General features: G+C 38.9%; 1 protein-coding gene across 6 annotated transcripts in view; it reads left to right on the top strand.

The window, feature by feature from the left end:
• LOC126194883 (ATPase family protein 2 homolog) overlaps positions 1-23,913 on the top strand; it is a 180,890-nt gene that overhangs the window by 47,919 nt on the left and 109,058 nt on the right. For all 6 annotated transcript variants that reach the window (XR_007538522.1, XM_049933232.1, XM_049933231.1 and 3 more), the window contains exons 7-9: positions 6,605-6,814; positions 15,227-15,487; positions 22,090-22,257. Coding sequence is in view for 5 of the 6 variants with exons in the window: in XM_049933232.1 (XP_049789189.1) it covers positions 6,605-6,814; positions 15,227-15,487; positions 22,090-22,257 (639 nt within the window). In the remaining variant the exon portion in view is untranslated. The remainder of the gene's footprint in view (positions 1-6,604; positions 6,815-15,226; positions 15,488-22,089; positions 22,258-23,913) is intronic.

Raw genomic sequence — 23,913 nt, 5'->3', positions numbered from 1 at the left:
CTACCTTTCTTAACATTCCTTGTAGGACCCATCGTCATAGATGCTGCCACAGCTTTACGATCACTGATACCTTCCTCTGTGTTAACTGATTCGATAAGTTCAGGTCTGTTTGTTACCAGGAGGTCTAAGACATTACCCTCACGAGTTGGTTCTCTAGCTGTCTGCTCAAGATAATTTTCGGACAAGACATCCAGAACAATGCCTCACGATTCCCTGTCTCTGGCATCAGTTTTGATGGCATAACACTCCCAATCTGTACCTGGCAAGTTGAAGTCACCCCCTATTACAGTGGCACAATCAGGAAAATTACTGATGATATTCTGCAAGCTCTGTCTGAAGTGATCTACAACTACAGACCCTGACCCAGGTGGTCTATAAAAGCATCCAATCACCATTTTTGACTGTTCTTTGATACTCAATTTCACCCAGATTAATTCACATTTGGAATCCGTGAGAACCTCGCTAGATTTTATCGAATTTTTTATTGCAATAAACATGCCACCACCATTGGCGACTAACCTATCTTTACAATAAAAATTCCAGTTTGAAAATAGGATTTCGTTGTCATTGACATCTGGCTTAACCAGCTTTCTGTTCCCAATACTATTTGTGCATTATAACCTTCAATAAGTGATACTAATTCTGGGACCTTTCCTTGGATGCTCCTGCAGTTTACTAAAATCATACTAATCTTTTCTATCTCTGATCTGCGAGGACCAAGATTCTCTGAGGAGGTCGCTGTGTCCGATTTAACAGCTATTTCACTCCATTTCTCCTACCTCCATGAAGGTGTCCACATGTATTACTGGAATCAGCCAGATCTGCATTTAGAAAGTCCTCAGATTACATTAGAGTCTAATTAAAATAAAACAATTGAAAATCCAGGATGGAATAATGACAATATTATGAATACCAGAGTACAGTTATATTGATTTATAATTACAATGTCTCTTGTGGACAGTCCATCATTATTATGATGATTTCCGTATCAAGATCTTACTCACTCATCTTTGTCTAAACAGAAATGGGACTCCATCCTTAATTAGATAATTGTTGTTATGATTCTAAATACCTGTTAAAAAGATTTCCTCGTTTTCTGTTGTACCTGACAAGCCAGCAGAAACAAATTTGATATTTGTTAGCTGGGGAATAAATTGTCACAAAACAAGCACTGTGGTGCACATCTCACATCATCTTCTCATCCACTGTATGATGTAGTGTTGTCTCGTGTAGCCTGTCATCTTTTTGAGGAAATGAAAGAGCATAAAACAAAATATTTGTGTAACATACCAATTTTGATTTATGACTTACAACTAAATGTATATTCCACACACTAATAACTTACATTTAGAGGATAAGTTGGTATTTCAGTGTATGGAATCGCACCTCTTTCTGTCAACAGATAATAAAAAGTTTGTCATATTCTGAGACAGGTGTATCAACAGTTTTGTTAATTATACTATTCAGAAGGCTAATAATACATTGAAAGAGAGTGCTTTTATCCTATAAACAAAAATTCTTGTTATTGAAACAGCAGCCTTGAATTCTATTATAACATGCTACAGAAGCCTTGCATTTTGAATAGACGGATGGATGTAAAAGATGCTGGAAGTACTGTCTCTGCACTATTTCACCAATTGTGCGTGGAATAGTATCAGTTGATGATTACATTGACCAGTGAAGTGATCCATACTGTGTGCTGTGCAGAGGGAGTTTTAACTTTGTGACAATGCACACAAATCTTTCTCAGGACACTTAATATTACTCAACAAAGCAAACAGCAGTAGCAGAAACTAATTTAGTTATATGGTGAAATAAGCCATATCCTAGTTTAAATTGAGCTTGTTTCTTGCCTCACAATACAAGCATGGAAAGTAGTTACAGAAAATGTCTTCATAAACAGGTATGGCAGCTCTTTATTAATGGCATTAAATTGGTAAATTATGAGGATGACAAAGGAGTAAGATGACAAATGTAGAAGGTGGTAAAATGGACTCGGAAAGTACTAAAGTTGAATAAGTCAGTCAGTAGTGTATGGAAAGAGGACCATAATACTGAGGGAAATGGCATTCTGTTATCGACCACAAAGAAGAGGAAGCAAAGTGCTCACTAAAGTATTCCTTTGATAGATGCATAAATCTGTTATTAGGTAGCATTTTGTACATCACTGTGAAGAATTTTAGCAGACAGTAGCTTTTATCATTCAAAAGTAGACTACATGCAAAGGACACACTAAAAATGATTTTGTGTAGGGGATGTGCTTTTAAAATAAATCAGATTACATAGATGGTTATATGCAGTGCTCTTTTCTGAAAAAAAGTTTGAGGGTACTCTGACATTGGATATAATGCAGCGAAAATTACTTATTACTGAAGCATGATATACCACCCATCTGCTTTTAGCCATGACGACATCAACATGCTGTTCTTTAAAAAATAAAAAAATAAATAAAAAAAAAAGTATCGGACTCTTCAGTTGACTCCAGCTCAAATGAAGTAGGCAATACTGAGAAACACCCAAACATACAAGAGAATGTGATATTGAACATTTCAGTCTACATCACCTCAAATGAAGCATGTGATTCCCATCAACTCCTGAACAATAAAAGAAAATGGTATCGTACACTTCAATTGACCTATAATACACCTCAGATGAAACAGGTGAGTCCAATCAACCCTCCAGTCAATGACATCGCTTTTCCCACCAAAAACTGTACTGGTATTGTTCGTATTGCAGTTACCAATACGAAAAAATTAAATAAAAAATTTACATCCGTGAAATAAATCTTTGGCACTCTTCGAAGTTCTCAACGTCATAAAAAAATTACTTTGTCGACGAAAAAGTTTAGGGATACGCATCCCCCAGCGTTCCCCCAGAAAAACAGCACTGGTTATATGTAAATGAGAAAATGGCTGCAAAGAGGACCCGTTCCATTAGGCAGAATTCAGATAGTCAGTAGTGTACTTAGCAAGTCACAACAAATGCTTATCAACATTTAATTGTGACAAAACATAACTGTGTGACAGTGCCCCACTTCCATGAATATTGCAGTATTGCTTCTATCTCTTTTTTGTTCATATATAAGGGGCATTCAAATGAAACCCGGTCAATAGTGTAAAGTAATGGTAACGATTTTATTAACTCAAAAATGTAGCTATACACAGTACACATACTCAAAAATAGTCACCAAAACTGTTGGCGCATTTATCCCATTGTGACACTGGCTGGTCATTTCCATCCTTGAAGAAGCTAGTAGGCTGCTGTCAGATCCAGACCTGGACCCAGTCACACACTTTGTCATCCATTGCGAATCGATGTCTGCAAATAGCTTGTTTTAGAGGTTCAAGCACATGAAAGTCACATGGTGAAAGGTCGGGACTGTACGGTGGATGTTCCAGTGTTTCCCACTGAAACTGCTGCATGGTCGTCTTCACTGCATTGGCCATGTGTGGGTGGGCAATATCATGCAGGAGGATAACGCCATTGGACAACATGCCTTGGCGTTTTGACTTGCTAGCTCGTCTAAGGTTCTGTAAAGTGGCTTTATAACATTGGCCTTAACAGTGATTCCCCGTTCCAGGAACTCGACAAGAAGTGGGCCCTTGTGGCCTGCACATTCGGTAGTGGACGATAACTTATGTGACCACCTTCTCTTCGGTGTGAAACCACACTGGCACAATGCAACATCAAATGGTGTGCATGTGTCAGTCTTTCTACCAATAGATGGCGTCACCATACCCGCAGTTATGTGGTGCCACCTTACATGTAAGGTAAAGGTAGGTGCTCTGACCAGGTTTCATTTGAATGGACCTTATACATGAAAATGCAACCCGTGTGCCTTTTACTTCAGTTGGTTTCGTTAGGCCATTAATGACTTTATACACATACATATTAGTCAGAGTTCAGCATTAAATATTACAGATTAATTTCCTTATGCACTAGGTAAACAGTCTGATCCATTACACTCCTGCTGTCACCTGCGCCATTTTACATGATGATATTTCTCTGTGGACTCATACTGTGTAAACTACACATTCGCCATCCTGTCATATGACAGTTGCCTTCTTTGGCTTCATCAAGCAGCACAGTTTTCTTGCATCAGTTGGTTTGGATCTACACTGAAAATTTCAAGTAACTACTTCTTATGATGTTACAACGAAGCCAATCCACAGTTCATTGTTGCTCAAGTAATATCCCCAACTAGCAGGAATGCAACAATGTGTTGTTCTGTGAAATGGAATACAGTCATTCTTGCAGATTGCTTACTGCTGCATGGCGCTCAGCTTTGTGACACCGAGGCTTTACTTGTGAACTCCAAAGTATCTAGGAGCACCTTCTGACTCTTGACTGCCCCTGTGCTGTGATGAGTACCATACTGCTGCTCAGATTTGTGATGATCCCTTATTTATAGTATGCCAGTAGCTATTAGTTTCATGTTTGCAGGGTGTCTTGTTGTGTAGCTTCTACTTTTCCTTGCTGCTTTCCTAATTTCTGGAAACTTCTAAACCAGTTGGAGCAATTTTGAAATATGTGTAGCCGAGGTAGCTTGTTCATATTTCATCTGCTGGCTCTTATGCTGTTACCTAGAGACATGTTATCAAAGTGCAGTGTCCTTCTTACTGAAGGTATGTTGCATGTTGACAGCACTTTGGTTGTTTGCCTAAACTACTTTCTGCTTGTTTTTTGTAATATGTATCAATAGAGGACTTTCCTAATGTCAGTAACATGCACTCCCTAATATTTCATGTTAATGAAATTTGACAGCCATGACAATGTGTTGTAATGCATTAGTACATAATGATTTGCCAGTCATACACTTGCAGTTATCCTGAATAAATCCAGAGTCTCTGCTTATATGTAGAATAATGCTGAGTTTTATTTTATTCCTTTCAACAAGTTCAGTGTCATGTGTAATATTGCCTTGGAATTTGTATTGGTCCAGAAAATTAGATTTTCATTTCACTCCCAAAATCACCGGTATTTGCCTTCTGCACATTGGCAGCCATGGTGAAGCCAGACCACATTGCAACCTTCCTCCTTCACATGTAACCAATAATGTATATGGTTCAAGAGGGAGGGATGAGTGAAGAGAACACTGGTGTAATGACTGCAAGATGCTGATAAAAAACTGTTAACTTTCAGTGTATGAAGTACACATTTCACATGCGTACCGTCCCTCACATTTTTAACAAGTAAAACAGGTATTCATTAAAGCTATTAGAGGGTCATGAAATTCTAAAAATGGATGTATTTTAATAAACACTTCAGAAATTTTAGAATAGTATGCTAGTCTCTCTCTCTCTCTCTCTCTCTCTCTCTCTCTCTCTCTCTCACACACACACACACACACACACACACAAACTGAATTGAAAACGTAAGACATTAATGACTTTTAAAATTTTCCATTTTATTATGAACGCTATCAAAATGTAACAAATGTTTTTGCATCTGCTCCAGATTGCAATAAAAAGAATTAATGTTAGTGCTGACACGGAAATGTTCAGTTATACACTATTGCAATACAAATAAATGGTGTTGATGTGACAAAGTAAATAGAACATACAAGTGCTGAATATATGTAGGTTTCAAAACTTTTCAGGCAGTCCCTGCATCACAGGAAAGAGAATATAGGAAATAGGGAAAAATGGAGTAAACATGGTGATGTGCTGGACTAATAAAAACTTCAGTGCAGACACCAGATAGGTAAAAACTTATGGGTTTAGAAATAACAATGGATTACCAGTTGTTTTCCATTCCACTCATAATTGTACAGCAAGAGTTAATATTGTAGTGGTATTTAATTATCTAAGGAAAAATGGAAAGTAAATACTGAGTATGAATTCCTGAAAGGGATATTTCTGGGAAAAAGTGCTTCTTTATTTCCATCATGCTTCTGGTTTATTTGACCGACAATAGATTCTTTATCTTCTGTTGACTCTGTTGAAGCATTGGGCAGTAGATAAGCTCCTAAAAATGTTTTTGTGTTGGTGCTTGTAGCAAGAGAATGCAAAACTAATATAGTGCCTTATGTAGTAATAGGTGGCTAAGATTTATTGATAAAGTATTGATTGATTGTGTTAATTGGGGTTGCTGTAGAGGGTGCCTTAGGTGCTACAACTCTTTTGATAATTGATCCTTTGGGAACAATGTAAAAATAAAAGTAAAATGAAAGACTGTTCTGGAATTTATTTCTCCAACTTGTTTCCTAAACTGTATATTTCCAGATATGTATGTGCAGTGACTTTTCCTTCTGTATAGCACCTATTGTTTTACTTTATTGTGTGCTGATTCCTGTCTGTATGCTTTTCCCAATGAGGGAACTGGTATAAAAGTTATGAGCTCTTGTTATGTATTTTTCTGTATGTAGTACTGATGTAGATGTTCATATTTTAGCAGTCTGTACATAAACATTTCTTGTCAGTCTAAAATAATATAGTGTAACTATCATTGCGAACTGAAGAAAATTTGTGGAATAGTATCCTAGTTTCTTTGAGCTATTGATTAGTATGACATGGATATATTTTCTGTTTTGTATAAATTTTTGAGGGATTATCATTGCTGTGAAGTTGCCTTTAATACTACAGCATGTCTTCCATTAGAACAGGTGCAGTGGAGTGACATTGGTGGCCAACATGATTTGAAACTCAAGCTTCGCCAAGCAGTCGAGTGGCCACTGCATCATCCTCAAGCCTTTTCACGTCTCGGTATCTCACCACCACGTGGTGTGCTGATGTTTGGACCACCTGGGTGTTCAAAGACTATGATTGCTAAAGCACTTGCAACAGAGAGCAAGTTAAATTTCATCTCAATAAAGGTTAGTTGCTTATATTCTGAAATTACAAAACAAATTGTTAGCATAGAAAGCTACAATTGAGAATAAAGTGTTTTAAATATTAACATAATGAAAATTACAGCGTATAAACCACAACAAAGAATGGAGAAAGGCCATCACTCACCTTGTAGCTAATTGATTGGTTTAGTGTAGACACATACATCTCAGAACATCACAAAGCTTCCATCTTTTAATCACTCTCTCCTCCTGTAAGAAAACAATGTGAACAAAGTACATAGATAAATCTGAGTATGGCGGAGACAGAGATACCTAAGGAGCTTGTGACATGAGAGGCAAGAAATGAGGTGGGACTGGGAATGAAGATAGTTGTGTAGCACAGTGACTAGTAGAGATATACGCCTGAAGGTTTGCATGACGCCACAGTATGATAGTTCCAACCTGTATGATTCAGAGAAGCTGCTTTTGTGCGGAGGTAGGGCAGGTGACTGGAAGATACAGAAGGCACAGCTCATAAAACTATCATTGAAGTTAACCATATTCTATTGAGCAACATACTCTGTCACTAGAGTATCAAACTTGCCCTAGGCTGTGGTATGGTGGATATATGGTGGCCATTCTCACATTAAAAAACTGTGTAATGGTTTTAGCGGAGCTGATGACATAGCATTTTACACAGGGACCCTGGCTGTGTTGGGATTAGGTATGTCACTGAGAGGGCTGGTAAGATGTGATGGGAGGATGCATGAGACAGGTTCTACATCTTGATCATTTATATGGTGTGACCAATGTGACAGATATTTCACTTTTAAGGCAAACAGTAGAATACATATTTGGAAAGGATTTTGTGTAGGGTGTTCTTCATTTCAGTGGATATTGAAATGTATTTGAAGCCCATGCAGAGGATGTAATTCAGATTTTCCAACTATGGTGGTACATGGTGTCAGTAAGTTAGGAAAATGTTGCTTGACTCTTCAAGGGACATATATCCACAGGACATTGCCAGTAAACTTCTCCATGATGCGCAGTGCATTTCTTACTGGAGTTTGATGAGCCTCTCAGATGCTCTCATGCTTCCTAAATGAATAATGATATGTGGTTCTTTTCTTTGGATCTTTGTGATTCTTGTGTTTGTTCCACTTCTTCAGGGTCACAAATTGCCGACTAATGCTCAAGAATTGGTCAAATGAGGGATTTGTAAGCTACCTTTCTTATGGGTGAATTGCACGCATGTACCATTCTTCCAATGAGCTATTAACTGTGCATAGTTATTCCACTTTAGATCTCTCCTAGATATTTTATCATGGTTGTTGTTTCTGGCAACTGATCAGCAGAAACAATAATGGCTTTTTCTGCTTGTGTATGTGTAATACCTCAAATTTGTTTATATTCAAGGTCAACTGCAACTTTCCTGGACCAAGTGTTGATTCTCTGCAGGTATTACTGTGTTTGGATACAGTTTCTCTTTAAACTGAAACATCCCTATGTTCAACAGCATCATTTCCAAACAGTCTTATGGAGCCTCTGGCACTGTGCACCGTATCATTTATGTATTCATAGACAATAAAAGGCCATGTATCATTCCCATGGTATTGTGTAATGAAAAGGGAAGAACAGTCAGAAAAGCTATTCTAAATTTGTTTATTTGAAGACTCTTTAAAGCAGACTGCTTCATAGCCCTTTTGTGCATGAACAGTCAGTGCATGGATCAGCTTTTCTTTAAAATTTTAACAGAAGCAGGTTGCCATTGCTTCCCGTTAGTTACAGTATGTGCATAATACATGTATCTTTGTTGATAATTGTGTCAGTGAACAGTAATATTAACCAGCAATGTAGGGTGGTGTATGCTACTTTGATATTTATCCTTGTTAATAGCATTGTTACTGCAGGTTTTTCTCTCTTTCTTCTTTCTGTACAGGCCCTCTATTGCCCATTTAGTCCTCGTATTTTCCTTGTCTTGCCATGGTCCTGTGTGCCCGTATCTTTTGATAAGTCTTAAAAATTCATTTCTCCACTTGATCTTTTTTGTTTCTTATTCAAAACCCACAAAATACTGTGCTATAGTGATGCTGGGAGAGCAATCCACTTATAAAAGTTGGTATATGTTTTGAATTTAGATGTCCATTAATTATTCCCCATAACATTTCAAACTTGTTTATTTTCAATTTGTGTTGTTTTTGTTGTCATAAGAGAAATCTCAACCAAAATGGTTCACCTTGGCTAAGATTTTACCATTAAAGATAGTTTCAGTTCAGACAGCATTTTTGCTTAAAATATATATTGTTTTTCTCTTGTAAGAACTTTCAGCAGTTATCTAATAAACAGCAGCATTCATTACATGTAACAAGAGCCAGACTTTTTCTCAAACTTTTGTCTAGTTTGCCATATAATAATCTTCTCTTTCTATTAAATGTCTCCTTCACTATAGCAATACAAGTTTTCACTTGCTGGAGGCATCTCAAATCCTTATGATTGTACTTCCAAGATACTGAAATGCTCTTACCTACCTAATAACATCTTATAGTATCTTTATATTTTCCAGTCTTCTTCCTTTGTTGATCACCATATTCTTTGTTTATGCAGTTAAGGAGAAAACTAAAATCTAAATATTGAAAATGTCAGTTAAAGGAAACCTCTTAAATAATTCATGCTACAAAGGCAGTGATTATTCAATATAGCAAAATCAACAACACAACATGTTAATTTTGAGCTACAATAGATAATATTACTGTACGTATGAATTAGTTAATTTTTTAAAAATTGTTTCCTTTGTCAATTGAGATAACATATCTGATATTTTGTAAATGATCTATAGGTGATTAAACAACTGAGTAACCAACTGTTATATTTGATACATATTTTGTTGAGTCACGCTACGCATGTTGTCCTCTTCTCAAAACACAGAACGAGGTCATCAGTGTAATGCACAGAATTTGTCAGTGCTGAGTCATGCAGCTCAGCCCCTGTGTTAATGATAGAATCCCACCTCAGATGAAAACATCAATATAAATATTAAAAAATTTAGAAGATAAACTACACTCCTTGCAAAAGATGCAAAATCATCAAGGATAAGGTTATTGTATTGACAAGTGATAACAGGAAGTTTATAATATTTGATAAAAACTTCTGGCCAAATGAAACACATCAGAGTAAAGTCACATCAGTACACAGTGCGGTAGTGCAGGCATGTATTCTTACATGCAGACAATTATAAGGGTGCCAAGTGGCAGCTGCAGTAGAATGTTTTAAGCATCTTGCACCTTTTGTTGTTATTTGGCAATGGTTCTTGCCGGCTGTGAAGAATGAGTAAGTACCCGCTTCATTATGTGCCGTGTACACTGAAGACCAAAGAAACTGGTACACATGCCTAATATCATGCAGGGCCCCCTTGAGCACACAGAAGTGCCACAGCACAACGTGGCATGGACTCGACTAATGCCTGAAGTAGTGCTGGAGGGAATTGACACTATGAATCCTGCAGAGCTGGTCCATAAATCTGTAAGAGTACAAGGGGAGGGAGATCTCTTCTGAACAGCATGTTGCAAGACATCCTGGCTATGCTCAATAACGTTCTTGTCTGGGGGTTAAGTGGCCAGCAGAAGTGTTTAAACTCAGAAGAGTGTTCCTGGAGCCACTTGCAATTCTGAACATGTGGGGTGTCGCATTGTCCTGCTGGAATTGCCCAAGTCCGTGAGAATGCGCAATGGACATGAATGGATGCAGATGATCAGAGAAGATGCTTACATATGTGTCACTGTCAGAAACATATCTAGATGTATCAGGGGTCCCATATCACTCCAACTGCACATGCCCCACCCCATTACAGAGTTTCCACCAGCTCAGACAATCCCCTGCTGCCATGCAAGGTCCTTGGATTCATGAGGTTGTCTCCATACCTGTACACGTCAATCTGCTTGATACAATTTGAAGTGAAACTTGTCCGACCAGGCAACATGTTTCCAGTCATCAACAGTCCAATGCCTCTGTTGACTGGCTCAGTTGAGGCATAAAGCTATGTGGCATGCAGTCCTTGAGGGTACATGAGTGGCCCTTCAGCTCCTGAAGCCCATATCAATGATGTTTTGTTGAATGATTCATATGCTCACACTTGTTGATGGGCAAGCATTGAAATCTGCAGCAATTTGTGGAAGGGCTCTACTTCTGTCATGTTGAATTCTCTTCAGTTGTTGTTGGTTCTGTTCTTGCAGGATCTTTTTCTGGCCACAGCAATTAGAGTGCTGCAACGCTCAATGTTTGACCGGTCACGGCTCGCCATTTGACGGGGGGACCGAGCCGCTCGTGTCCAGCCCCACACGACTCGGCTCAGTCACGTACTCGCCCCATGTCTGTTGTCCGGATTCCGGACACGCGGATAACCGAGCATGACCGGTCACTGCTGACGTCTCACCTCGCCTCGCCCCGACTCGCTGCACAGTACTGTACAAATCCAACGCTTCTCTCTCTCTCTCTCTCTCTCTCTCTCTCTCTCTCTCTCTCTCTCTCTCTCTCTCTCTCACACACACACACACACACACACACACACACAATGTATTTATCTGTCTCTCTCTCTTTTAATACAAAAGTAACATTTCCAGGAACGAGTACATGACACAGCTAAATTCATGAAGCACTTGGAAAGTAAAATGCTATTTCAATACAATCGTGGATAGAAGACGTAGCAATTTTATGTCTGGAAGTGATGACAGTCTTCTCACAATCGAAAGTCAAGGCTCGATTTTTAATCATTTCTACATCCTCTTAAAAAACACATATCTGTTAGTACACATCAATTACGCTAGTTAATTATAAATATATCGCATATCTTAATGGAACAGTGCTTTTAACTACAGTAGTTACTCACCCGACAGTCAGTGTCATTGACGCTGCAAATTTGTTGCAGTTTCTGAAACCAAAGAACTAACTGGATTGTCGGTTCTTTTTCGCCTTTTAATTCATCTGAGGCCTCTTTACATGGTCTCAGAAAATGCGCAATTTTTCCTGCAAGCTCATTATCACATCCTTGTAATCTGTAAGCGGAGTCCTTTTCCGTCAGCAAAGCAGCAACTTCATTATATTGAGTGTGTAAGGATTCCAGCATAGTGTACAAGCTATTTCAGCGAGTGCAGACCTCTTGTTCCAGCGATGATTTCAAATGTGAGCGGAGGCCACTTTTCTTAATGTACCTTACAATGCATTTTGCAGTATTTATTGCCGATGTGACGTTTGGGGCATGATTTAGCAAGAAGTTATCTTCATCGAAAGTATGGCTAAGTGCCATGTTTATACAATGAGCAGCACAAGGAATCCTTTCATGATTTTCCAAAGCCTTTATTACATTGGCAACCTGGTCGGAGACAAAAACAAAACTGTGCAACTTGTGCGGCAAAATGTCCCAATCAGCCATCCTCTCTTCAATTTATTTCATAATATTTACTCCCGTCTTCTTAACGTTAGGAAATTTTGTTGTAAATAAAACATTGTTCACAAGAAACCAATCTCTGTTAATGTAATGTGTTGTAAGTGTCAAACAGTGCACCTGATTATGCGAATCAGTCCACATATCAACTGTCGCAGCACTTGTTTCATTAATAACCTCCGCAATAACAGAAGGCATTATGCTGCTTCGCATTGCATCAGCTTGTTCTTCGACATGTCTACTTACAGTAGAGGAATGTGGCATGACATCTGCCACATTAACTTCTCCATAATGCGCACCTAGATGTATTAACTCTTGACCTAGTTCTGTGAAACCTTTACCGCAAACAGCATTAAAAGGTCTCATATCTTTAGCACACATTGCAACGCATTTTGCTGTAATACTATTTTATATTACTGCCGGTATCCCTAAAGGAGCTGTATCTTTGTGAGGTTTCCTGCAACTGTGTTCTTGAAATGAGGGGTTCCCGACTGGAAACACAATAATGTGGAGCAGTTTATGCACGATATGTACCCAGTAGACGCACTGTTTTCATCTAAAACCAACAGAAATGTACTCCATACTTGGCTTTTTAGACCTTCCCGTTCCTTCAATGTATAAACATTGGTTTCAATCTTAGGTCTTACTGCACTGGCTTCCTCGTGCTGCATAATTACAGAGAGACACACACCACAAATCAGAAGCCCGTACTGGCTGCAGTCTCACATGGATAATGACACGTGTAATGTGTTTGAAGTTACGTGCTACGCATTCGGTCACTGCTTCTATGCTCGGTCACTAGAACTAGTGCGGGCAGCCTATCCAGTTAGGGTGTGCTCGCCCCATCTCGTATTTCGTGCTCGCGTACCCGGTCATGCAGGACTCTAACAGCAATGTCAGAGATTTGATGTTTTATCGGATTCCTAATATTCATGGTACACTCGTGAAATGGCCATATGGGAAAATCCCCACATCTTCATTACCTCAGAGACGTCGTGTCCCATCACTCGTGCTCTGACTATAACTCCATGCTCAAACTCACTTAAATCTTGATAACCTGCCATTTTAGCAGCAGTAACCGATCTAACAACTGTGCCAGACACTTGTTGCCTTACATAGGCATCGCCAACCGCACCACCGTATTCTGCCTGTTTACATATCTCTGTATTTGAACACGCATGCCTACACCAGTTTCTTTGGTGTTCAGTGTATGTTCAGTTGGTGAAAGATCTGGTGATCTTGATGGCTAAGGCCATCTGTACTATGAAGAGCAAGTTGTGTCACAGCAACTGTAAATAGACATGCATTATCCTGCTGAAGAAGCACATTACATTCTTGTTGAAGAAATGGCAGTATCACAATGATAACAACATGTGCAATGTAGTGGGCACTTGTTACTTTAGTCTGCAGAAACAACAAATGTGACTGCGAGTTGTAACTGGTGTATCCTTCTCCCCTCTCACACCATGAAGTGTAAGATGGTGTCTGTTTGTCATGGGCGAATGCACTCTGGAGTTGGCCTCTCCCCAGGTCTACCTCATACACACATACATCCATCGCACATATACAGACAAAATCTACTCTCATCACTGAAGACAACTAAACACCATTCCACTCTCTAGTTAAATCTGTCACGATACCAGAGTAGCCGTGCTTGGAAATACTGTGGTGTCAGTGGTAACCTGGCCAGTAGCAACCATGATCTTAATCCTGCTGCAAGCAGACAGCTCCCAATTGTCCATGGTGACACAGCAGGTGCAACATGTCCCTGGATTATATTCAGTTGGCCACTGTTGGTTGCACAACACATCAATTTTGAAATGTGTCTGTACTACTTGGACATCTGGAACCTTGTCTACGGTTGTGGGATGTCCCAAAGACCACTGATGAAAACAGCAACACACGATACAATACATTGTGCTCAACACATGTTGCAGTCATCGATACATCCATCCAGATTCCTGCAGGCCGCCAGTGCGACCCTCTATAAGTGGCTGAGGTTGTTCAATAGGAGTACGTACTCATTGTTGGGGCATGGTTGTACCATAGAATGAATGCTGCAAATGCTGTTTACCTCTAAGCTCAGCAGTTTTACTTTCTACAGTGTCAGAACAGGGCCAACAGACAGATCTCGTGAGTGCCATCTGATCTCTGATGACCATGACAAATGAATCACTACACTACAACCATCCGGTATGCACATATTGTAGACTGATGCTACTGAATGCCGCCCTTGAGGCTTTGCATATTGCTTCTTCAAATTTCCCATCAGTATCTATCACAGTTGTCATGTTTTCATAAATATGTTTGGCAGCCAGTAAAGTTCCTCGGTGATCTCCTTTGCATTTCATTAGATCCCTCACATTTCTCTTCAGACAAAGTTAAACTCTTTCTTGGTCCAGGAAACCTAATGTATTTCTTGGTTAACTTCCCTTTGCTATTCAACAAGTTGATATCAAATGGAGACTGCATGGTGGAAAATCCATTTCTTACACCCATCTGTTACTTAATGATTATATTCTTTTTAGTCCATCATTAAAAGTTCTGGCTATGTATAAATATTAAGAACCATCAAGCAGACTTAAACCAATGTATTTATTACAGTTAATGTCTGTACCTTTCTTGTATTTTTATATTACCTTGGCCTTTCCTCCAGTTTTTAATACATTTGCTGCCAGCACATATTTACAGAGTTCAGGGTGCTATAATGTACTAGTTTTCCCCCTATAATTAACTAACTTTTTGTTAATACCATCTGAGAATGTTGCCTTCTAATTTCTGTTGTGTACAATGATGTTGCTAAATAGTCCACCAGAGGTACAGTTTGTGTATAATTTTGTTTCACTTTTGAAATTTTGTCACCATTCTTCCGAATCTTTTTATTGTATTAAAGGGTTTTGTAATGATTTATGACTTATGATGAGGAATTAATTTAAATTCATATCTGCTTACAATTACTGAACTTGGTGTGAGGCTTGCTAAAGGATTAATTATACTTTTGTGTTTATAACTTACCTTAGGGACCGGAGCTGTTTAGCAAGTGGGTAGGAGAATCTGAACGAGCAGTTCGTGAAGTCTTCCGCAGAGCACGACTAGTAGCACCTGCGATTGTGTTTTTTGATGAGTTGGATGCCTTGGGTGGTGTGAGAGGCGATGGTGGCGGCAGCAACAATGTACAGGAACGTGTTCTTGCACAACTGTTAACTGAGATGGATGGTGTCACTCCTCTGGGCAATGTGACAGTTGTTGGTGCTACAAATCGCCCTGACAGGATTGACAAGGTGAGTAATATCACTGAATCAAAAATTTTAGCATTTGAAGTTATATATATCAAATTTTAGCAATATGAATCGACAACAACCATAAAAAAGTTGTTCTTTGTGTTGGCCTTTCTCTCTTAACAAGGAGGAAGGTACTTGACAAGTCCATGTACTGTGCACTGTGTGTGGTCTGTAGTGCAGTATACATGACTGACCTAGCTATTTCATGACAATGGGTACACATTTGGGGGGTGCTGAAATTCAAGACTGATAATCTTAAGACTGGTTTTGTCAGATTTACATGCATCACTTTAGATTAAACATGATTCTGTCAAACAGATTATGGTATTGGACTCACATTGGGGAAGATCGGTGTTGAAATCACATCCATCTAGATTTATATTTTACAAGATTAAAGTGAACGATTAAATGGTTCTATGAATACTGGGATGTTTTTTTTTTTTGAAAAGGACACAGTTGACTTCTTTTCCCATTCTTGCACCACCCAAGCTTGGGCTCCACCTGTGATGACTTCCTTTTTATCAATAAGAGAATGGCTGGATTCATCCCACTTTCTTCTGCAGTTGAAAAGTGCTTCAGTATCAATGAGACATTAAATTCCGATATGCTTTGTTTTTTAACTTTTGTATAGGCAAGCTTTATTGTAAACAAGACAGCTAAAAACATTGGTAGTTATACTGAAGGAATTTCATGCAGAATAATAAATAAGCCATAGAGAACATTCAAGTACATGGATCAGCATGCTCACATTCTGATGAGGAGCTAGAAGGTCTCTTCAAAGTAATGCAGAAGCTGTTAAATGACAGCAAATCCCATTATGAAATGATATCAGAGGATTTTAATGTCAAAGTAGGACAAAGACTGTGTACAGAACAACTTCCTCACTGAGAAACTTTGGATATAATATCAGAAATGATTGTGCTATATATGTTAGTAGAATGTGCTGAGAACAGTTATGTTTCTCCTTCACACTCTTCTCCAGAAGAAAGAGTGTATTTAAAAGTAGGTTGCTTTAGAAGATTAAATTAAATAAGAAGTTCAGCATCTTGGAAAGTGAAGGTTAACAGATACAGACAAAAGGAGTATAAACTTAACAAACAGTGTAAAATCCAAGATGGAATAACAGTATAAATTAGGATATATTGCAACTTACCCATGCTCCCTACCCCTTGCCCCATGGATCCTATCCCTTTAAAAGGCCTAGATGCAAGACATGTGCCATACATTCTTCCACTACCCCCTACTCTAGCCCACCCGGTTAGCCATGCGTTAGACGGCATGGCTTTCCGGGCGGGAAGGAGCGCCTGGTCCCCAACACGAATCCGCCTGGTGGACTTGTGTCGAGGTCTGGTGAGCCAGCCAGTCTGTGGATGGTTTTTAGGCAGTTTTCCATTTGCCTCTGTGAATGTGGGCTGGTTCCCCTTATCCCACCTCAGCTACATTATGTCGGCAATTGCTGCGCAAACAAGTTCTCCACGTACACCATTATTACTCTACCATGCAAACATGGGAGTTACACTCATCTGGTGTGAGACGTTCTCTGGGGGTGGGGGGATCAACTCGGGGCCGAATAGCACAATAACCCTGAAAGAGTGGTTCGGTGTGGGGAGGCGGAGGGGTGAAGTGGATTGCGGTAGTAGTTGTGGACCACTGTGGCTGCGGCGGGGACAGATTGCCTCCGTCATTTCTAGGCCCCCGGTTAATGTACTATACAATACCCCCTACTCAAGTCCTGTCACAGGCATTTCTCACTTTGTCAAAGTCGGGGTCACCTGTAAAAGCAACCTGTCTGTGTATGGCATACTAGGTGTGCATGATCAGTAACAGGCTGTCTGTCTGCATGAATTGCTGTTGCAGAAGGATGGCCAAGAGAAAGCTGGATCCCCCATTTTCCAAGCATGCCACAGAACTTAATATGTATTACTTAGTTGACTGCTTCACAGCCCAGGTTATATGGATGCTTCCTGTAACTCCCCTGGCCTCAACCTTTGTTAGTCTCATTCCCTTCCCTGCTCTCACTCCAGCTCACTTGCAAAATCCTCTGCGTTTCTCTGCTCTCCATTCCCCTGCCCCACCAAGCTGTTCTCACTCAATGCTGTACCTAATAACCCACCATCCTGTCCCCACCATGTCTGCATACTCCCACAGGCAGTGCTAGAGCATCTTCCCAAATGTCTGCACTTCTGTCCCTCCCTCTCCCCACCCCACACCTCTTCTGTACCCCACTACCCGCCCTAGCTGCCATCTGAGATCACCATTTTCCCCAGTGGAGCTGCAAAACCTGCAGATGAGAGTGGCTATGTGTGTGTTTGTCTAGTGATGCACTGTAATAAGTAAAAAAGTCTCTTAAAAGTGTCTATTTGCAGTTAAACACCTCCTCTGTGCTGAGTAGTAATCTATTGTAAATAGTATTACAGTTATTTAACAAAGGAAGTTTTGCAGACAGCAAAGGATGTTGCAGGTACAAAAGACAAAAAATCTGAAGTAGAACAAGGCAGCTAAATAAACTGAGGTCTGAGTTTCAGGCAAATGATAATTGCGACATGATAAAATTTGTTGATTTAAACAGAACTAATCATAAGTGTGTTTGACACAATGTGAGAGAAGATGCAATAAAACTGTGATAAGAGATATAATAGAAAAAATAAAACTACGAAGAATACAAAAAAGGAAATTTTGTTTATTAGACACCATATTGTATCATTTAAAATGGAAGATGGCCAGTAACTAACACAGAGAGAAAACTGTACAAACATTCCTAAATATCTTTAAATATTGTGCAAAAGATGAAAAAGAAACATACATCATTTATCTTGAAAATAATGACATTCTCAGTTTAGTACTGGAAGAGATGTAGAGGTACAAAGCCATTCAGAGTATGAAGGAAACGAAGGCACCTGGTGCTTCAGTTATTTAAGTTGTAGGAAAAGTTGTACAGAACAAAATTACAAAATTATTTGCAGAATTCCTGTGAAAAAAATAAAAAGGATTGCCCAAAACTGGAACAATATTGTACTTATTGTCCTTCATAGGAAAAGAAACTGAAATGACATAAAATTCTGTAGACTTATTAGCCAGCTTTCTGGTATGTGCAGCATATTCACTAAAAGTATTGCCAACCACACAGAAAAAAATTAGATTGTCATCTAGCAAAGCAGCAAGCTGGCTGTAGAACTGAAAATCACCATTTGGATATTCTGAATGTAATTGTAGATGGTAGGAATGAATATGAATTGTCCCTTTGTTTGAGATTCATAAATGAAATCTCTACTTACAGGACCCAAGGAACAAAGCATTGATTTAACTTAATGCTAGTATCTTGAAGAATTTGCATATCAATGCTGCAGCATGCATTATACTTCACCAGAGTAGTGAGAAATTTGGAATTTGAATAAAGCTTAAAAAGGATTAATATCCCTAAAAACTACTGCACATGAGGAATTTCGCAGAAGTTTGCCTCTGGTGCAGATAAACTACAACAATGAGTAGAAAAACTGCCTAGTGCAAATATAAAAGTAGGTTTGAAAATCATTTACAATAAGGATAAATTAAACTACAATGAATGCTGTAAAAAGGAAGGCTTACAATTAAAGTGTATTGTTAATTTTAAGTGATGTCAGTGAGAAATGCACTTGTAATGAGAGAACCTTTTGAAAACTGAAGTAGCTCATCAAGCAACAGAGAGATACTTATTGGAAATTATCTTGAGAGACAGGAAAACAAACAAATGGATCAGGCAGCACCTTGGTGTGGAATAATTATTGCTATTATGAAGTACTTTTCTAGCTTCCAAGAGCCAATAAGAGACTGAGGTGATGAGATAATGGTAAGTGGGTAGATGATGTTAGAAAATATTCAAATACAACATGGATTCACGTAATTGGAGTAAAGTTTATGACAACAGTGGTGGCGGTGGTGATAATGATGTAACAACATAGATTAGATTAGGTGTACTTTCTGTTCCAGTAGATCCATAATGAGGAGATCCTCCAGGATGTAGAACATGTCAGAAAATCAAGAATAAACAATAAATAATTACAAAGAAAGGCACATATGCTATTGTACCTTTCATTTATCCAAGTGAAATGGTCCTTAAGGCTGTGGATACAAAAAATCTTAAACATATTTTCATGTAGAAGGTAATACATAACTTGTCACAAAACAAGAAAAAAGTGTTCAGTTCAATGAGATGCATATTATGTAGCCACACATCAAGAGAAATAACATTTTACGCCATTTAATTACAATGATTGATTACTGCTGTGAATTTGTTACAGGAGTCAGATTATACTAACACTTGCATTACTTGACTTTGTTAGTAATATGTCAGTTGTTTGTACTTAAAAATTCGTCAGTGGAGTAAAAGTGTTGGTCACCAATAAATCGTTTAGGCCTATCTTAAATTAACTTTGTTAGTGCTTAAACATTTTACAGCTGCTTGGCAAGTTATTAAGAATGTGTGTTCCTGAATAATGGACACCTTTGTTTGCGAAGATTATTCTTATTTCTAGAACTGTTTCCATCAACTGAACTGTTGCTTTGAAAAAGAAATATATTTTTAGTGACAAACTTGATTAGCGAAAAAATATATTGGGAAGTAGTAGTTACTATCCCTAGTTCCCTAAACAGACCCCTGCAGGATGTTCTTGAGTTCACACTAGAAATGAACCTTATTACACATTTTTGGACATGGGAATCTTTAGCTCAGCTTGATGAGGTGCACCCAAAAAAATAATCCCATACATCATTATTTTGGGCCTGTGATCTGACTGGTGTACAATGTTACACTACCTGCTTGTATGTGTAACAGTCAGTTGTTATCTTTAGTCATTACATTGTTTGCATTCCATTCAAGGCATTCCACCATAATGTTAAATCTTTTAATATTATGTGTACCCATTGTAAGAAAACAGTGTTATTATCTGTTCTTGAAACTCCATGTTCAGGACATGGGGGAATATTATCTGTTTGAACCAACTGTTCACATAAAATCAATATAGTGTCCCCCACTGCCAACACCACTTTCCCCACCCTCAGTGTGACCTGGTGGATGTCATGCTACAAATCTAGAGGCCCAGGCTTTAATCCCCAGTTGTTCCGGAGGTTTGTTTCATCATTTATCATTTCTTTCACCTCTTGCCATTACGTATATGTGTGAAAAATGGCAGGTTGTAGTATGGTTTAGAGAACACATTTAACTAGTGGCGTCCTTATAACTGACTAACTGTTTTTGTCATTCTTCTATATTTAGGTGGTTCAAGTAATTTCAGAGTGTTAATTTTGTCCTCAAGGGTACTTCCCACCTGATGAATTAAGTGAAGGAGCTTCTCTTATTGTTGGTGTTAATCACTGACTAAGAATTTAGTGCACATCTTCATCTTTTGGTGCAAATAAATGCTAAAACATGGCAGGAAGTTCACCTCACTCTGAGAATAGCATTGTTGTAGGTGTCAAAACATTGCAGTATGATGTACCAGTCAAGTCACAAAATCACCAGGCTGTTTGAATATGAGGGTGCATGTGCTGTAGTCCAAAAATTGTGGTAGGTTAATATGTTAGTTAGTTAATTAATTTGAGAATATCTGCTTTCACTGTTTACACTGTGATGATTTGTAATTAATTAATTACTGGTCTGTGCTCTTGGCAAGATTGTTTTTGTCATTCTCTATCAATTTCCAAAGCATAACACTCCACACCTCTTCAGTTTAATGATCCGAACATAGCTATACTCAGTATTGTAAACTGTTATGTGTTGTGAAGCTGTTCGCACCTGTGGGTGTTCATCTGCTTGATGTACGATTTTGGTTCCCATCTGTAACCGCATGCCTTCATAGCGCATCTTGAAAAAATCCAACTGTAGTAAAAGCACACTTTAGCGAACCAATAATGAAAATTATAACCTTATTTGTGTTAATCAAGACGTAGTCATTTACAAGTAGTTCCAGAAAAGACTTACTCCTGCACTTTACTTATGCTGTACAGGCTTATCCTTGAATAGAAACTCATGTGAGTTTTACTCTCATGAGTTTCATGTTTTATAGACAATTAGCACAATTTCTACCAAAATGACGTAGGACAAGTCTTTGGTATCACCTAATTTACTAATGAAACAAACTTGATTTCAGCTATAATGTGGATACATTTGTCTTTTCTTTTTAACTATTGTGTTCCTCACAAGGAGATAATTGCAGTAATTGGGACGTAGTATGCAGAAAAAGTCCCAAAGGAGGTTAAAAACCTGAAGATAGGTAATTTTTTCTCATTCAGATATGCTCCAATCCATATGTATAAAGTTTGTACCTAGTATTTAGATGCAGTAGACTTGGAAATACAGCGTATGTAGATATTATTATGATTGTTATTGTTGTTTTTGTTATTGTTTTTATATGACAAACATTGTTGCCAAGCATAAAGTGACTGCTAGAGAAAATATTATGGGGAGCATGTGTGATTTAAAATGTGTGAAGATGAGAATTTACTATTATGTTAAAAACAAATATATTTAAAAAATTAATTTATGATTTTTCCCATTATTTCTGCAATAACTGTACTGTATCACTTCCATTTATTCAATAGTACTTAATATCTTGATATCTGACTAGGCTCTCTTGCGTCCTGGACGTCTCGATCGTATTATTTATGTTCCACTGCCTGATGCTTACACTCGGCGTGAGATATTCATGCTTCAACTTGGACGTCGAACACCAGTTGCCTCCGATGTAAATGTTGAAGAACTTGTTCAAAGCACTGAAGGATATTCTGGAGCTGAGGTAATAATGCACACCCATATACACTGATAAGCTACAACACTAAGCTAACTGTCCACACAAGACTGAATATGGCCTAGTGATGTTGCAGGCATATACGACATTAAGGAAAGTATATAAATGAAGCAGAGATGGAAGGGGATTCATTCTACTGATGATAGATGCTGCAAATGGGGAAATCCACTGAGATGACTAATTTTTTTTTGGGGGGGGGGGGTAGAAGGGGGGGGGAAGACTGTTATAGTTCGGCACCTGGAACTAGCATCTTGGAAAGCGTGTTGACTGTTTGCATGCTGCTGTCGTGAGCATCTAAGGAAAGTGGCTGAATAACAATAAAACCATGAGTAGGTGGCCAGGTGTTTGACGTGCAAACCTCATCACAGAACGAGGTTGTCAGACAATTACTCCCTCTGTGACAGTGGCAGATATGGTGAAGGAGTACAGTACTTGTGCAAGTACAAGTGTTTTGGAGCACACACTGTTCAATTCACATTGTTGAACATGACACCCCGCAGCAGGTGACTCCTGTGTGTTCTTATGTTGACCCAATGACATTGTCTGTTACAATAGCAGTGGGCATGGGATTGTATAAACTGTACTGTGGATCAGTGGAAACTTGTCACCTGGTCAGATAAATAATATTTCTTGTTACAGCAGAACAATAGTCAAGTCCATATACAGGGTGTTACAAAAAGGTACGGCCAAACTTTCAGCAAACATTCCTCACACACAAATAAAGAAAAGATGTTATTTGGACATGTGTCCGGAAATGCTTAATTTCCATGTTAGAGCTCATTTTAGTTTCATCAGTATGTACTGTACTTCCTCGATTCACCGCCAGTTGGCCCAATTGAAGGAAGATAATGTTGACTTCGGTGCTTGTGTTGACGTGCGACTCATTGCTCTACAGTACTAGCATCAAGCACATCAGTACGTAGCATCAACAGGATAGTGTTCTTCACGAACGTGGTTTTGCAGTCAGTGCAATGTTTACAAATGCGGAGTTGGCAGATGCCCATTTGGTGTATGGATTAGCACAGGGCAATAGCCGTGGTGCGGTATTTTTGTATCGAGACAGATTTCCCGAACGAAGGTGTCCCTACAGGAAGACGTTCGAAGCAATTGATCGGCGTTTTAGGAAGCACGGAACATTCCAGCATATGACTCGCGACTGGGGAAGACCTAGAACGACGAGGACACCTGCAATGGACGAGGCAATTCTTCATGCAGTTGACGATAACCCTAATGTCAGCGTCAGAGAAATTGCTGCTGTACTAGGTAACGTTGACCACGTCACTGTATGGAGAGTGCTATGGGAGAACCAGTTGTTTCCGTACCATGTACAGCGTGTGCAGGCACTATCAGCAGCTGATTGGCCTCCACGGGTACACTTCTGCGAATGGTTCATCCAACAATGTGTCAATCCTCATTTCAGTGCAAATGTTCTCTTTACGGATGAGGCTTCATTCCAACGTGATCAAATTGTAAATTTTCACAATCAACATGTGTGGGCTGACAAGAATCCGCATGCAATTGTGCAATCACGTCATCAACACAGATTTTCTGTGAACGTTTGGGCAGGCATTGTTGGTGATGTCTTGATTGGGCCCCATGTTCTTCCACCTACGCTCAATGGAGCACGTTATCATGATGTCATAT

This window comes from Schistocerca nitens, chromosome 7 (assembly GCF_023898315.1).
Source record: "Schistocerca nitens isolate TAMUIC-IGC-003100 chromosome 7, iqSchNite1.1, whole genome shotgun sequence".
Classification (NCBI taxonomy): Eukaryota; Metazoa; Arthropoda; class Insecta; order Orthoptera; family Acrididae; genus Schistocerca; species Schistocerca nitens.
Note: the sequence above shows the minus strand (reverse complement) of the source record. Positions and strands in the feature narration are given on the sequence as shown.